The 16,593-nt window shown below is 48.5% G+C and overlaps 1 protein-coding gene across 2 annotated transcripts in view; it reads left to right on the plus strand.

Moving 5' to 3' along the window:
- The window catches only part of TBCD (tubulin folding cofactor D), a 183,604-nt gene that overhangs the window by 118,447 nt on the left and 48,564 nt on the right, over positions 1-16,593 (plus strand). For both annotated transcript variants that reach the window (XM_068531369.1, XM_068531370.1), the window contains exons 17-19: positions 3,766-3,851; positions 10,439-10,519; positions 15,403-15,476. In XM_068531369.1, the coding sequence (XP_068387470.1) occupies positions 3,766-3,851; positions 10,439-10,519; positions 15,403-15,476 (241 nt within the window). The remainder of the gene's footprint in view (positions 1-3,765; positions 3,852-10,438; positions 10,520-15,402; positions 15,477-16,593) is intronic.

Consider the following 16,593-nt stretch of genomic DNA (forward strand, 5'->3'; position numbering starts at 1 on the left):
ATCCCCAAGTCATTCATACTGTGTGTGACGATGACCACCCTGGGACACGTGGCCAGTCTGGCAGCAAATGGGCCGTCTCAAGGGTCAGTTTCCCATGGCCAGGGGAGCCCAAGAGAGAGGTCTGAGCTATGCTCAGAAGGGCACCAGGAGAGAGATCTGGGCGGTGATCCCCTCCTCCAGCCCAGAGAGGTGAGTGCGTTGTGGGCCTGGGGATCAGCAGGTGATACTGGGGACAAGCGGAGACGGGCCTTGAGGGGCAGAGGTCAGGCTGCAGGACCGAGGGGAGCCCACGCAGAGTGGCTGCTCAGCAGGTGGGAGGACAGGAGAGGTGGGCGTGCACAAGAGGGAAGGCTTGGACAAACACGGGATTGCAAGACTCCTGCCTGGACATCTGCGAGAAAGCGTGCGTGCAGGGACTGTCCCCTTGGATGCCCTCGAGTCTGTCAGGGTTCCCACAGCGGGGCCGGCCTTGCTGTTGAACCGGGGCCTGCGTTCCCAGCGCTGGGTCCACTTGCCCTTCCTGGGCCGCCAAAGGCCAGGGAGAGGGGGTGATGCTGCAGCTGTGGCTTCCACGGGGGTCACGTTTGGGGCACGGTGGGAAGTTCTCCCGGAAGTGTGGGCTGCTGGGCGAGGCGCCTCCGTCCACGTGGCCTGGGTGTTGGTGAGGGGTCCCCCAGCACTCAGGGTGGAGCAGAGAGAGGAGCCAGCGGGGCTTCAGGCTGGACCAGGTCTGTGGAGGGCGGCCGACCTGCTGACCTTCCATCGAAGGCGATAGAGCAGCCAAGGGGCGGAGAGGAGGGCGGCTTCGCTGGAGGTTCTGCAGCCTGTGCTGTGAGCTGTGAGCGTGTGTGTGGAGGGGCCAGGGCCTTGAGGTGAGGTGTCCAGTTCTGAATGCAGCGTTAAGGCTAAACTGATGCCAAGATGGGTCCAAACGAAGTCTCGGATTCCACAGTCATCGCCAAAGACAGAGGGAACCAAATCACTCATCTTGAACTTGAATTCGTGCTACCTTGAAATTGTTGGGTTGCTGCCTCATTCTGTGGGTGTGCTTGTCTGTGGAAGGAGCCCAGTAAGGTCACAGCCTTTCTTCCGTGGCTGGGAGGTGACTGAGACCCAGTATCCTTGGGTGTCCCTTAGTCCTGTCTACCCGGAGCCCTGAAAACTTAGAAGAAAGCTGGTCACTAGACAGAGATGCCAACCTCTAGCGGCGACAGGCTTCGCTGTGTCAGGGCAGCAAGTGCTGCCTGCAGAACGAGGGAGGCTGACAGGGAGAAATGTGGGGTTGTCGAGGGGCCCGCAGGCCAAGATCCGGGCCTGGAGAGGAGGGCGGGGGCTGTGATCAAGAAGGGAACTGCTGGAGGCTGAGCCAGGGGAGCCTGGGCACCCTGAAAGTCGGAGCCCAGGAGAAGAGGCTTCTCCCGCCCACCTCCAGCCCCCACGGCACCCCTATCAGCAGAGCCCCAGGTTCCAGAAGACACCAGGGTGGTCAGGAGCTAGGCAGTACTGCTCCCTGCGCAGTCGGAGCGTGGGGGCCACTCAGGTTGGGGGGTCCTTCAGAGAAGGAAGGTGAGCAGCTAGGGTCCTTGTGCCCTTACCCTCCCTGTCTCCCCGTGCACTGGTGTTTACGGTAAAACCGGCCTGCACAGTCCAGGGGAAGCCATGCTGATGTTTGAGAGGTGCGTAGTGTGGACCTGCACTCGGTGATGTCCTTCTGCAGCTTGGCAGGAACGAGGAGGAGAAGGATGTGAACCTGCCAAAGGAAATGGGGGCACGGGAGGGGAGCGTGGAGAGGGCACATGCGTTCCCAGACGTGGGGCGAGGCTCTTAGCGGCCGTGTGTGGTGGACTTGCTGAGGGCATGGAGCGCAAGTGAGGGGCAGCAGGGGGTGCGTTTGTCCACCGCCCTGGGGTGGGATGTCCTCTGGGCTCCTGGGTGCGAGCACAGACCCTGTCTTTGGCCACCTTCAGCGACGGGGGAATCTGCAGGAGGATTTGGTGGGGGGCCCACCTCTCCGTCCAGACTCGCCCCTGCCCACCGGGGACTCAGGCCTGAGCGAGGGGTCCTGAGCCTCCACTCCCGGCTCCCAGAGAAACCTCGGGAGGGATTTGCTGGAACACAGCCCCCTCTGTCCGTTCTGTCCCTCCTTGCAGGGATGAGCTGTCTGGACAGAGCTGTGATGCTTGGGTATGCGGTGGCCGGACCAAGAAGGTCTTGGGGTGTCAGGAGGCATCTGAACGTTGCCCAGGGGGCGGCAGGCTTGGGTGGTGGAGCAGAGGGCACCATCTTCTCCTGCAGCCACAGTGGCCTTTATCTGACGCGGCCTCAGGCTGGTCTGGGGTGGACTGGAGTCCAGCAGGAGTCAGCCCGGCGCGCGGTGGCCCCTTGGGTGGTGGGGGGCCGTCCCCTGCCCTGAGCTGTGCCAGGAGACTGATTGGCTTTTAGGTTCGCTTGGGAACCAAACCTCTGATCCTGACATTGTGTCCGTGACGAACATGCTGGGGTCCGTTGACAGTTTGGAGTCAGATCCCAAGTTCTTCATGTGCGGGGCTCCCTCGAGACGGTGTGGAGGTTAGCAGTCTGTGGGTCCCTAGTCTACAGCTTGCTCAGAGTGGGGAAGGGCTCTGGGGACCCAGGCCTCAACACACCCTCCTATGGTTGGTGACAGCAAGGCATTCACTCCTTGGTCGAAAGTTTGTCATTTATGTCCTTTTAGAAAACTATTTGGGGACTTCCCTGGTGGCGCAGAGGTTAAGAATCCACCTGCCCATGCAGGGAACAAGGGTTCGAGTCCTGGTCTGGGAAGACCCCACATGCCGCAGAGCAGCTAAGCCCGTGCGCCACAACTACTGAGCCTGTGCTCTAGAGCTCGCGAGCCACAACTACTGAAGCCCATGAGCCCTATAGCCCACACGCCACAACTGTTGAGCCCACGCACTCTAGGGACCATGCTCTGCAACAAGAGAAGCCACCGCAATGAGAAACCCGTGCACCACAATGAAGAGTAGCCCCTGCTCGCTGCAGCTAGAGAAAGCCCACATGCAGCAACGAAGACCCAACGCAGCCAAAAAAAAGAAACTATTTGTCTTGTTTTCAGATTTTCAAGTATTGTTACCAGAGAGTGGTATCAATAATAACTTGCAGACTTTGGGGCGGGGCCTGGACCTAGGCCGGGAGTGTGTCCCTGGGTGTGTTAAGGGGGGCTGTCCCCAACTCCCCAACCCCCTGTTTCAGAGTCTGGTCCTGGCTGTCGGCTGTCAGGCCCCCAATGGGACCTCCCAGTCGTTGTCTTGTTCATTCTCCTGCCAGCTGTGGGGGGTGGGCTCTTGTTCAGGATTCATAGCCCAGGCAGGTGCCGGCCCTTCAGAGGGGACTCTGGGGTCCTTCTGGCCGCCGGGGCACGGGTTGAATGAAATTGGAAGCTTTAATTCTGCTGAAACCTGATGTGTTTTTATGGTGTGTGGTTTAAAGAAAGGGCTCTTATACCATTTTAAAGTTGAAATGCTTGAATTGTTAGGAAAAAAAATTTTAAGTGGTTCAAATAATTTTAGCACAGTGTCCAGCCTTGGAGAGGCAGTTAGTAAAGTGACCTGACTTGAAAGTCCTTGGTTGAGTTCGGTTAAGTGGCGTGTAGTTTTAGCTTTCAGTTTATATCATGCTTCTTTGTTCATAAAAGTAACATGTGCATATGATTATCAAACTTTGAAAATGCCTTTGCTCAATAAAATTATTTTTGTCTCTTTTTTTTCCATTTTATTTTTTCATTAGGGCACTTTCCCTCATGGGATTGATATTTTGACCACAGCTGACTACTTTACTGTTGGTAACAGATCTAACTGTTTCCTGGTTATAAGGTAAGTTTTAATATTCATCATAAAATATAATGTTTTCGTTGAGTCACAGATCAGTTTCCACCATTTGGTTTCTTCAGCCTGGAAGGTCCACTAAGAGTAAATTTTAATTCATGTGTGAAAAGTTAAAAAAGGAATTGAAAACTGTTTTGAAACTTTTGTTTCAGATTGATTGGACAGAGTGCATAGTGTATGATTCTGTTTACATAAAACTTTGCAAAATGCAAATGAATCCAAAGGGACAGTAGCAGGGCAGGGGTGGCCTGGAGAAGGGGGTGCAGGATCTGGTCCTGAGAAGGGTGCTCATTTTTTAAAGAGGTATGAAGAGTTTCAAGAACAGTGCTGTGGTGATTACTTTTCTCTTAAACCGGCCTGTTTCACTAGCTGTTTCGTTGAGAGCTTGGTCTTCTCCAGAGAACAGCCACAAGCCAAAACTGTGCATTGCTTTCTGTGTGGCCGCTGCTCCACTGGGGAGTTTCTCAGAATGAATTCTTAGATTGGTAGTGACTGTCCTTCTTTTTCTGTTTCAATAAGGTAGTGTTTCCCAAGTTGAAGTTATCTCTAGCTTGTTTATGAGATGAGCAAGAAAGAGGTATTTGAGAAATCAAGTCAAGGAATAAATATTTAACATCCCTAACTGCGGTTTGCAGAAATCACATCAAAACTTAATATAAGTAAGTAAGTAGTGGGGCAGTGAGCCCGCGTGTCTTAGTTAACTCATTGCAACACTAATACAAGATGGGCATGATTTTATGAAGCGACTTATTTGCCTTAAATTGGGAGAGGAAACACGCCAGTGCTTTTTAAAATTGTTAACCATTATGGGTCTTAAGGATAGATTCCCTAATACCCCTGCTGTGCAGACCATGCAGAAGCTACATTTCTCCATAACCAGCATGGACAGATTTTTTTTTTTTTTTTTTTTTAAATGTAGCATTTGGCCTCCTTCCCAGAAACAATCTTTGACCAAACACACTGTATTTTTAGCGTCCTTTCCACCTTTCCTCAACATTTAATGGTCTTCTGTGCCTTATCAGTTCTTTCCTATTTTAATTCTGTTTCCTTTGATTGTTAATATTTGAACATATATTTTACATGGAGAATCTCTTACCTTTGCCTGAGTTTCATGGGTAAAAGAACTCGTAGTTTTTGGCCCTGGCGTCCTTTTCCTGTGGCTGAGGTCTCTGAGCTGGTCTTTGTTTCATAGATGGGCTGGCTCAGGGTCTGTCTTCCACAGAGGGTTCTGCACACTTCTGTGGATGAGAGGCAGTCTGTGAGGAGGGGTCCAGCAGTCATGGGGACCAGGGTCTGTGGCTGTACCCCGTCACCACAGGGCGCTTGGGGGAGCTCTTCCCTTGCCCCAAGGCAGGGCTGACACCCAGGGTCCTGCTGTCAGCCTGGACGGCAGGGCAGAGGGAACTGTGCCCAGGGAGCCTGGTGTGGGGTAGGGGACAGTCCTGCAGGGAAGGGTCCAGAGTCAGCCTGGGGTGGTGGGGCTTCTGAGCCAAAGTGGGGCCTTGGGTTGTCCTGAGGTCAGGGAACCAGGTTTGACGGTCACATCTGCATTTTGAATATACCACTGCGACTGCATTTTGGTAACTGGAAGCAAGGAGACAGTCAGGGCCCCCTTACAAGGTGGGGGATGATCAGAGGGTGGTCAGGGCCCCTCACAAGGTGTGAGACATGGTCAGGGGACAGCTAGGGCACAGGGTTGGGTCCTCTGGCGAGAGTGGGTGTGGTCAGGAGAGTGGAGGTGTTGGGGTGCACCAGTGAGGGAGAACACGCCTGTGGGTTTTGGGGAAGGTCCGGAGCTCAGAGTCACTGAGCACGCGGGGCTCACGGCACATCTGAGTGGACGTGTGGGCCAATGTGCGGATGATTCTCCTGGAGACGGGAGTGTGTGACACACGGATGGGAATTGAAACACGTGGACGAAGACCATCAGGTGGGGGGGACCAGCATCGTCTTACCTCTACTTTTGACTCAGAGCTTTGTCACGGTGCTGGTGACACACAGGAAATTGCACGTATTTAACGTGTAGGTTCTGATCAGTGTTGACGGGCACAGATCTTTGTCACCACAATGCAGATAGAGACCCGTCTCCACAGGATTTCTGGGCGCCCCTTCTCCAGGCACCGGTCTGTTCCTGTCACTCTGGGTCGTTGGGTGAATGGAGTCGTGTGGTGTGGGCTCTGGGTGCTGTTCTGGCCGCCTGTGCTCTGCCTGCCCTCTCGGATGTGTCCTCCCTGCGTGAGTGCCCACGCGTTCCTAGTTCCCTCGTGTGATGAACCACGTTTTCCCCTGTGAGGGACGTCTAGGGGTTTCCAGGTTAGGGCTTCGATCACCTTCGTGTGCACGTCTGTCTGTGGGCAGGTGCTTTCCTTCATCTGGTTAAACACCTGGGAGTGAAGTGGCTGGATCCTGATTGTTTTAAGAAACTGCTGGATGGTTTTCCAGAGTGGCTGCATCATTTTACCCTGTCCTTGCTAGCCCTTGGTGTGGTCAGTGTTTTTAATCTTAGCCATTCTAATGGATGTGCAGGAGGAGCTCATTAATTTGTGTTTTCCTAATGACTAATGACATTGAGCATCTTTTCATGGGCTTATTTGACAAATCTTTTGCCTGTTTGTATCTATTGGGTTGGTTGTTTTCTTCTTACTGAGACTTTGAGAATTCTTCCTATGTTCTGGATACAAATCCTTTCTTAGGTCTATGATCTGCAGATGTTTTCTCCTGGTCCGTGGCTTGTTCTTTCAGCGTCCTGTGTATTCCTAAGACAAAATCCTTTGTTAAAAATCAGCTTTATTTTTGTTCTCCTATTTCATTACATATGATTTACATACAGTAAAATCCACTAATTTAAAATGTGGGTTTTGGCAGATGTGTAACCACTGCTGCAGTCAACACAGGGAATGTTTCTGTCGCTCCAGAAAGTTCCCTCATGCCCTGGCCCTGACAGCCTCTGAGCTGCCTTCTGTCACTGGAGTTGACCTTTTCTAGAACTTGTAGGACAGTCACGTGGTGTGCGGGCTCCTGTCACTGTATGTCATCGTTCATCCATGCTGCTCAGTAGCGGTCCACTGCGTGGGCTGCAGCTTGTCTCCCACTCACCAGCTGGTGGTCGTCCGAGCCCCTTGGCTTTGGATGTGTGCATATGGGTGGTGCTTCCATTTGCCCAGCTGTTTTCTGCTGTGACATAACGAGCAGTCGTGAGCAATTTTTATTGGTTGGTCTTCTTGCAACTGTAAATTTCCTTAACAGATTGCTGGCTGTGCATCCTTCTAGAGAAGGATTTTGTCACATTTTGCTTTCTAGTAGTTTGCTTTCCAATCATGTTGCACGTTCCTGTCCCATGAGTTCTTCAAACCAAGGAAACCTCAGAGTGAACTTTCTCTCTTATTTCCTAACTCGGTGAACAGCATGCCATCCACATCATCAACTCAGTTTTGCTTCTCCTTCTCTCATTCCCCACGTCCGGTTGGTGACCTAGTTCTGTCACTCTTGCATCCCTAAGAGCCCTCAAATGTTCACTCTGCTTGTCCGGTCAGCTGTCACCGTAGCCCAGCTCGCACTGTCCTGTACACTTGCAGAGCCTCCACGACCCCACCCCCCGTCACTTGTCTGAGTGCAGAACGGAGCGCTTTCTCTTTGTCACACCACCACCCTGCCTCCCGGCCCCCAGCAGGCCATGCATCCTCCTTGGCTCGCCTCCCCCGGTCCTCCGCCCTGTGGTGGACGCCCCTCTTGGTTTGCACTTGGGCCGCCGTGCAGCCTGAGTGCTCAGTAAGTGCCGAGCGCTGTCTGGGCCGGCAGTGCCAGCAGTGCGTCTTCTCCAAGGTCAGCCGCTAGTTGGTGTCAAAGCTTGGACTAGAACTTAGGTGGCCGACCTCTGTCTGGTTTTTTCTGAGAGGCCACTGTTGCCTCTGCCTGCGTCTCTGGAAGCTTTGGAGGCTCAGGATGCTGGCCTGGGGTGGGTCTATCTGTTGGGTGGGCCAGGGGCCTGTAGGTTATGTGGGACCAGGAATTGTGTCTTGCCTCCATTTCTGACAGCTTCAGCAGCTTGTCTGCTGTCCTCACTTTTCTGTTTTCTTCTTCTGACTCTCTCCCAAGCGGTTTCATCATCTTTAGGGGGGCTCTCAATCCACCTCGCTGCTGGTGAAGCCTCTGCTTTTCTCCCTGTCACGCCCAGAGCAAAGATTTTCCCTGATTCGACTCTCCCAGACCTCACACCCTGTAGCACACGCATGCCCGCCCAGCGCCCCTGTTCATGCTGTGCACATGCAGTGTGCCCTCACAGGATTTGGGTAAAATCCTGTTTCTCCCTTCTTGGCCTTCTGTGCCATCCGCTCTGTCTCTCAGCCTCCTTGTAACACGTGGGTGGTGGTGAGGTCCGTGGTGGGGTTATGTGGATGGTGTGGCAGGTTCAGACAATATTTGTAAGCAATTGGGTGTTTTAGAGGCATGAAGTATAAAAGTGCATATTTTGGAATAAGTGATACATGTTCACGGTATAAAATTCAGAAGGTGCAGGGGGTGTTTAGGGAAAAGCAGTGCATCTCACCTCTCCTTCCAGGCACCTGGTTCTACCCTGGGGGTCCCTGTTGGCCCCAGTTCCTTGTGTCTTCTAGAGAGATTGGGTTCATATCATGCCTGTGGGTGTGTCGACTTCCTTCTGTCCACGCTGAGCGGTGGCACACAGTACACAAGGTTGGAACCCCTGAAGTGCTCATCTTCAGAGGCTTGGTCAAGTACAGGCACGCCTTGGGGATATTGTGGGTTCGGGGCCAGACCACCGTAATAAAGTGAGTATCACGTTAAAGTGAGTTGCACGAATTTTTTGGTTTCCCAGTGCGTATGAGAGTTATCTTAACACTGTACTGTAGTCTGTTAGGTGTGCAGTAGCATTATGTCTAAAAAAACAATGTACATGCCTTAATTTAAAAATGCTTTATTGCTCAGCAGTGCTAACCATCATCTGAGCCTTCAGCGAGTCACAGTAGTAACATGAGAGATCACTGTTCACAGATCACCGTAACACATACAATAATAATATTGAAAAAGTTTGAAATGTTGCAAAAATTACCGGAATGTGACACAGACACAAAGCGAGCAAATGGTGCTGGAAAATGGTGCCGACGTGCTCGATGCAGTGTTGCCACAAACCTTCAATTTGTAAAATATGCAGCATCTGTGAAGCGCAGTAAAACGAGGTCTGCCTGCAGTAATAATGATGAGCTCTTAGCAGTAAGGAGGCAGCTCTGTGTGTACTGTTACATACAGCAGAACATATACACCGTAGGCTGCCTGTGACGTCCTGCGTCTTGGAGAGTCTTCCATATCTGGACATGGAGTGTGACCTGTAGATCTCCCTTCCTGGCCCTTGGCTTCTGTCCAGTGTTTCACTGTTATAAACGATGTGAAGTGAATATTCTTGTATATATCACTTCTCACCTGTGTGGTTATATCTGAGTGAATTAACAGAAGTGGAATTGCTAGACCAAAGGGCATTACATTTTCAATTTCCTGGGCAGTGCCACTTGCTCTCTCTAGAGGCTGTGCCAAGACGCTGTCCGCAGCAGTGTCTCTGTACGCTTCTAGAGCCTTCCAGCAGCAGCTGTCAACCCCTCTGACTTTGGCAGTTTGACGGATGGACAGAAGTTTCCTTTCCATTTCCCATTGAATGAGGCTGAATGTTTGAGCTGCATCTTCTTTCTTTTCTATAAACTTTAATGATTTTCTACTAGGTGATGGCATTTTCTTATTGATTTGGAAGAACTCCATTATACAGAAGGCTCTTGTTTGTGATAGCAGTTGCAGATACTTTTGATTTTGTTTATGGTGTGTTTTTCCTGATAGTATTTTTCTCTTTTGGTTGAGTGTTTGAATGTACCAGTCTCTTCTTTTTCGGCTTCTGGGTTTCGAGTCATAATTAGAAAGGCCTGTCCCACTTGGAGATTATTTTTTTTTAATTCTCCTATGGTATTTTCAGGAGATGTAACTCTTACTTTTAAGGCATAATCATGCTCCACCAGCTGCCCTCGTATGAAGCGTACAGCTCAGCGAGTGCTGGCAGCACACACACCTGGGTGACCGGCGCCGTCGCTGAGATATGGAGGGCTCAGCACCTCGGCTCCAGGCGCCACCCGTAGCTCGCTGATGCCTTTTGTAGAATGTCACACGAGTGGAGTCAGAAAGGATGGCCCCCTGTGCCTGGCTCCTTTCTCAGCACAGTGGTTTCTGAGAGTCATGCTTGCTGTGTGTGTTGGTAGCTTGTTCCTCTTTGTTGCTGAGCTGTTTTGAGTCTGTGGCTGTTCTGCAGTTTATCTGTTAGTCCATCTGTTATAGACATTTAGGTTGTTTTGCGTTTTGGGCTCCGATGAATGAAGCTGCTTAAACATTTGTTTAGAAGTCTTTTTGTGGCTGTATATATCTTCATTTCTTTTGGATACATACTTATAAGGGGATTTCTGTATATTTATAAGAAACTGCCGAACTTTTTTGGAAAGTGGTTGTACCATTTTACGTTCTCATAAGCAGTGTGTGAGTTCCTGTTCCTCATTCTCACCATCTCTGAATATTGTTTTTTCCAGCATGTCTATTGCCGGCTTTCCTGAATACACACAACCAATGATAGACCACCTGGTTACCATGAAGATAAACCATTGGGATGGGTAGGTTTTGTGTTTTTGTGTTTGCCTAATTAGCTTATCTGTCAAATAAGAATTCTTATTTTTTCCCAAAGGAGAGATTAAATTGAGCTCGTAAGCCTTGAGTATATTGTCTGATTGTAGATTTCTTTTTTTTTTTCAGCTTATATACATATATATTATATATATGTATATATATATTTTACCATTTAAACTTTTTATTTTATATTGGAGTATAGCTGATGAACAATGTGATAGTGTCAGGTGCACAGCAAAGCGACTCAGCCATGCATAAACATGTATGCATTCTCCTCAGACTCCCCTCCCATCTAGGTAGATTTCATATTTTAAAGTAACTCCTGAGAAGTAACGTAAGTTCCAGTCTTCATGCCTGATGTGTTGGTTAATGGTCTATCTCCCGTTTTACTTCTGGAGACCTCAGTGAAGTCTGCTGGGTGTGGAAACTTTCCCGTGTCATGGAGGGCGGGTGGCCTCCTGAGGGCGAGGACCTTAGGCTGTGGGATCTGCCTCATCTGCTCTGCGGCCAGGGCATCCCAGCTCGAGTCCGATCCACGTGGCCGCTTAGCCGTCTTCTCCATCCTTCCTGGAGCCAGGCAGGCCTGTAGCTTTTTCGTGATTACGAAGCAGCTTCAAGGTGTCTTAGCATTTCCAGCAGTTGAACGTGTCCCTTCAAAGGGGAGGGCCAGTGCATAACCCAGAGCGGGTATCAGTGCTTCTGTCAGCACCTCTGGGAAGACAGCTTATTTTCTCGTGGGAGGCTCGGCGTGGCTGCCGGTGCTCAGGCCGTGGTCTGAGGGACACGAACGCCAAGTAGCTTCTTCAGGTTCTACGTCCGGAACCCCAGCTTACAGTGGGTGTTAGTTGCAGTCAATAGGACATTTAAAACCAAAATTGCAACTGTGTCATCCATGGTGTTAGACTAAACTTTTGAGCTATTGAAATCTCCAGCTGTTGTTGAAATGTTTATTTCTTCTTTCAGTTCTGTCACGTTTCCTTCACATATTTTGAGTGGGACTCTCTGGTTAGGTGCAATTACATTTCTAACTTTTGTATCTTCCAGATGTATTGACCCTTTATTGTTATGAAATGCCCCTTTTTGTTTCACGTTAGATTTCTTGTCTTAAAGTGTAATTTGATATTATTACGGCTGAAGGGTCGGCAAGCTTTTTATTTAAAGGGCCAGAGAGTAAACATTTTAGGTCACTGTCCCATGTATTTTATTGTTTTTTTCTTTTCTAAGATTTATTATTTATTTATTTATTTATTTAATTTATTTTTGTCTGTGTCGGGTCTTAGTTGCGGCACGCAGGATCTTTGCTGAGGCATGCGGGATCTTTGCTGAGGCATGCGGGATCTTCCGTTGTGGGGTGCGGGCTCTTCGTTCTGGTGCGCAGGCTTCTCTCTAGTTGTGGTGTGCAGGTTTTCTCTTCTCTAGCTGTGGTGCACGGGCTCCAGGGCGCACGGCCTCTGTAGTTGTGGCATGCGGGTTCCAGGGCGAGTGCTCTGTAGTTTGCGGCATGTGGGCTCTCTAGTTGAGGTGCGCGAGCTCAGTAGTTGTGGCGCATGGGCTTAGTTGCCCCGCTGGCATGTGGGATCTTAGTTCCCTGACCAGGGATCGAACCCACGTCCCCTGCATGGCAAGGTGGATTCTTTACCACTGGACCACCAGGGAAGTCCTCTTTTCTTTTTAAACCCTTTAAAAATGTGAAAACCATTAGAAGCTGGGGCCTTACAAAAAGAGGCCTCTCACAGCCACTATTGTCCTGCACCCTTGTCTGTGTGTCAGGGGGATGGCAGATGGTCCTGCCTTTACGTCCAGCCTGACAGCGTCTGCCTTTTGTTTGAGGGCTTCAGTCCTTTCACATCTGAAGTGGTTATCAATTTATACCTGTCATTTTGCTATTTGGTTTCTATTTTTTTCTTTTTTTTTTGTTGTTAATTTTATTTAAAACATTATTTGTGGAAATACTATGTTTAGTATAAGCTCTAAAAACCTGAAGTTTCCAGGATGCATGAATCACAGAATGGAGGGGAAATTGCAGTCAGATTTGAAGGTCCTCACGATAACGCCTGCTCACATTTTCTCAAATGTTGGGATTCACAGAGCATGATTATGACCTAATTTTCTTATGATTCTTCAGAGATGGAGATATTTCTGCCTTTCTCTGTTTTTGGCCTGGATTACATCCGTGAGGAGATACCAGCTAAAAGTTCATAAATAGGGTCTATTCAATTTCCTGTGAATACATGGCTTGTGGAAAATGGGGAGCCTTAGAGAATTCTTTACAGACATTCTTTAGTGGTGTATTTATACCTTCACTAGTATAGGTATTCTATTATACTTTTAATAGTATACACTTTTGAGAAGTATTATCCATTGTTTTGGGTTTCTTTTTAAACATTTTCTGATAAACAACAAACTCCTACAGTATAGCACAGGGAACTATATTTAATGTCCTGTGATAAACCATAATGGGAAAGAATGTGGAAAAGAACATATGTGTATAACTGAATCACTCTGCTGTACAGAAATTAACACAACATTGTAAATCAACTATAATTCAATAAAATTTAAAAAAAAATTTCTGATACTTAGACGTACTCACCCCAAATAATTTATGTATCAAAATAAACATAATTAAAAATTTTTTGACTGTGGTAAAATACATGTAATATTTATCTTAATCATTTTTAGTGTAGAGTTCAGTTAAGTACATTCCCCTTGCTGTACAGCCAACTTTTTCATCTTGCAAAACTGAAACTCTGTCCCGGTTAATCATCGACTCTTCCTCCCCGTGGCAGCCCCCATTCTCCTGTCTGTCTCTATGAATGTAACTCCTCTAGGAATCTCATATGGAATCCTACAGGATTTGTCCTTCTGTGACTGGCTGATTCCACTCAACATACTGTCCTCCAAGGTTCATCTGTGTTGTAGCATGTGTCAGAATTTCCTTCCTTTTTAAGGCTGAACAATATTCGATTGTATATACATGCCACATCTTCTTTATCCATTCATCCGTCCATGGATACTTGGATTGCTTCCACATTTTAGCTATTGTGAGTAATGCTGCTATGAATATGGGTGTATAAATATCTCTTTGAGACCCTGCTTTCAGTTTTTTGGGTATATACCCAGAAGTGGGATTGTGAGCTTAATAGTAATTCTGTTTTTAATCTTAAAAGCCATACTGTTTTTCATAATGGCTGTACCATTTAACATTCCCACCAGCAATGCACAAGGATTCCAATTTCTGCAAATCCTCACCAGTACTTGTTATTTTCTTTCTTTCTTTCTTTTTTTAAATAGTGTCGATCTTAATGGGTATGGGGTGTGAGATGGTATTTCATTGTGGTTTTGATTTGCATTTCCCTAATGATTAGTGACGTTGAGCATCTTTTCATATGCTTGTTGGCTATTTGTGTATCATCTTTGGAGAAATAGTTCAAGTCCTTTGCCCATTTTAAAATGCAGTTTCTTAGTTTTCGTTGTTGTTGTTGGGTTGTAAGAGTTCTTTATATATCTGGATGTTAGTCCCTTATCAGATACATGATTTGCAAATATTTCCTCCCATTCTGTAGGTTGCCTTCTCACTCTGTTGATTGTATCCTTTGATATGCGGAAGTTTAAAATTTTAATGTAGTCCAATTTACCTATTATCAATGTATATAGTTTTACTTTTGCCTGAGCTTTCGGTGTCACATCCAAGAAAACATTACCAAATCTAATGTCATGAAACTTTTCCCCTTTGTTTTCTTCTAAGAGTTTTATAGTTTGAGGTCTGACATTTAGATGGTAAATATAATATTTTTAAATACAGAAGGCTTATCCTCGAAGTGCACTAATTTGAGGGTAAGTGTAACTAAGCCTGTTAGAATAGCTACCTCCTTGGCAACTGTGGGGCTTTCTCTGCTCTGAGACCTGATCACTCAGCCTTCAGAAGTGGCTTCCTGAATGGGCTTTTAGCACATGAGACCTCCCTGCCTTGAAGAGCTGGCTGTTTTCTGTTGGAAGCAGACCCCTAAGCTGGTCTGGGGGCGTCAAGAGGCCCGGGCGTACACAAGAGGGGAAGGATCTCCTGCCCCAGCATCCACTTTCATCCTCCAAGTCCTTCTCTCTGGTGCTTGTGTACTTGGAACGTATAATGATCAAACTGCAGATGCCCCCTTTTGCGTGTTTCTTCTTTAATGTCGTTATCATGTTCTGTCTTGTTCTGTAGTCCTCCTAATTATTATTTTAAGGAAATGACTATTTCCTGTTCTGTCTGGAGCTCTTGGCAGTGCCCTCCTGACTTTTAGTGCCGGGATGGGGCTAGGGGGGCGTGGGGGAGGGTGTCAGCTTCACAAGTCACCCTCAAGGTTTGATCAGACCTGTCTGGCCCCTGGCGGGTTCAGGAGGGAACTCGGCTTCATTAACCCGTCCTGGGGTCATCCTTCTGTTCTGTGTGTTGAGAATATAACAAATGTGCGTTGATTGGAAATGTTTGCACTGATGTGATGTATGCCTCCTGTTTATTAGCTTGAGCCTCACGAGCTTCCCTCATTTAGCCCTCGATCTTCCCAGTGGTGGTTTCACAGGCTCCCCAGTACTCGCGTACTCTGCGTCCCTTGGGGTGCAGGAGGTTGGAGACATACTTTGCCATCCAGCGCCGTGCAGATGGCAGCTGTGTCCTGACAGGGACTTGGATGTAGTGCCTCTTCTTGGTGAAGTCTCTCTCCCTCATTTGTTATGAGCAGAGGTTCTTACTTGCTTGTTAGTTTGTGTTTGTTTTCATAGTGTTTGACTAAGTGGGCAGTTGACAGCTCATGTGCACTGTCCTCTCTGTAATTGAATAAAGCCAGAATCCTAGAAATGAAGGACTAACAGTGTTCTCTGCCCCATCCTCCAGGGCCATCAGGGAGCTGTCGGCCAAAGCACTGCGGAACCTGGCTCAGCGAGCACCTGAACACAGCGCCCGTCATGGTAGGTGCTCCTCCTCACACTTGCACATGCAAGTGCATGTGCACTCACACTTGCACATGCGTGTGCACCACGGGCACATGCACAAACATGCAGCAGGAAGCCCCGGAGGCCCCCTCACTGATTTCAAGGCCTGGGGATTTCTCTCTTGCTGAGAAGGGTTTGAAGAACTGGTCTCTGCTTTGTCAGGGACAGATCACAAACCAGGTGCCATGGCCTCTGGGAGCGCAGGTGCTGTGAGCACGGAGGTGTGCGTGTCCCCAGGAGCCGCAGGATTCCTGCGCCATCCCAGCAAAAATCGATGGATCTGCTGTACACTGTGTGTTTCAGAACTAGCCTTAAAACAACAAGTGAAGTAACTCATAATATAACATATTAAACAGTGAGCTGCTTCCCTGGGGCTGCAGTGGATTTGCTGACTTCCTGGGCCAGGCCTGAGCGCACTTTACTCAAGAACAGAACAGCCAGTCTGAATTGATGACATGCCCTTATCATTAAGGAAAGAACCCGTATATATATGTTCCATCATGTTTTTTCTACTTGGAATAAGTGGGCACCTGATTTTAATTTAGGGAACAATACACAAATTTCTCCACATTATACTTATTCCCACCGACATTTATTAGAGAAGTAACTGTTGGTTGGATCATGGTTCTTCATTTGGAGTTACTGGTTTTAATCACACACTCTGGGATTTTAAATGAAGATTTGGGGCCTGTTAGCTCCGAAGGGCCCTTTCAGCTTCGTGGTCTGTTAATTAAGCTTAATGTCAGGAATCTCACCTGGTGTTTACTTTCCTTTTATGATAATCCTGCTGCTTGAATGAAGGGGACACTTTCTTCCCAGTTCAAGAGTGCTGACCGCCCCAGGATAAGGGATTTCCCTGATTCTTAAACACTGACCGCTACCAGCTGCCACGTCTGAGTGCCTGTGTGGGCCCTCTCCTGGCAAGGACGCTGTCGGCTTCCATGGCCTCTGCCTGGCTGTGACTGTGGTTCCCCCTGGCTGGTGGGGCTGGTGGGGCAGAGCCGCTGTGGGTGCGGCTCCTTGTCTGCGCTCCCTGCCAGGCTTCAAGGACTCTCTGACTTTGCTTTCTGTCCCCAGAGCACAGGCTTGGGGG

Source organism: Eschrichtius robustus, chromosome 20 (assembly GCF_028021215.1).
Source record: "Eschrichtius robustus isolate mEscRob2 chromosome 20, mEscRob2.pri, whole genome shotgun sequence".
Lineage (NCBI taxonomy): Eukaryota > Metazoa > Chordata > Mammalia > Artiodactyla > Eschrichtiidae > Eschrichtius > Eschrichtius robustus.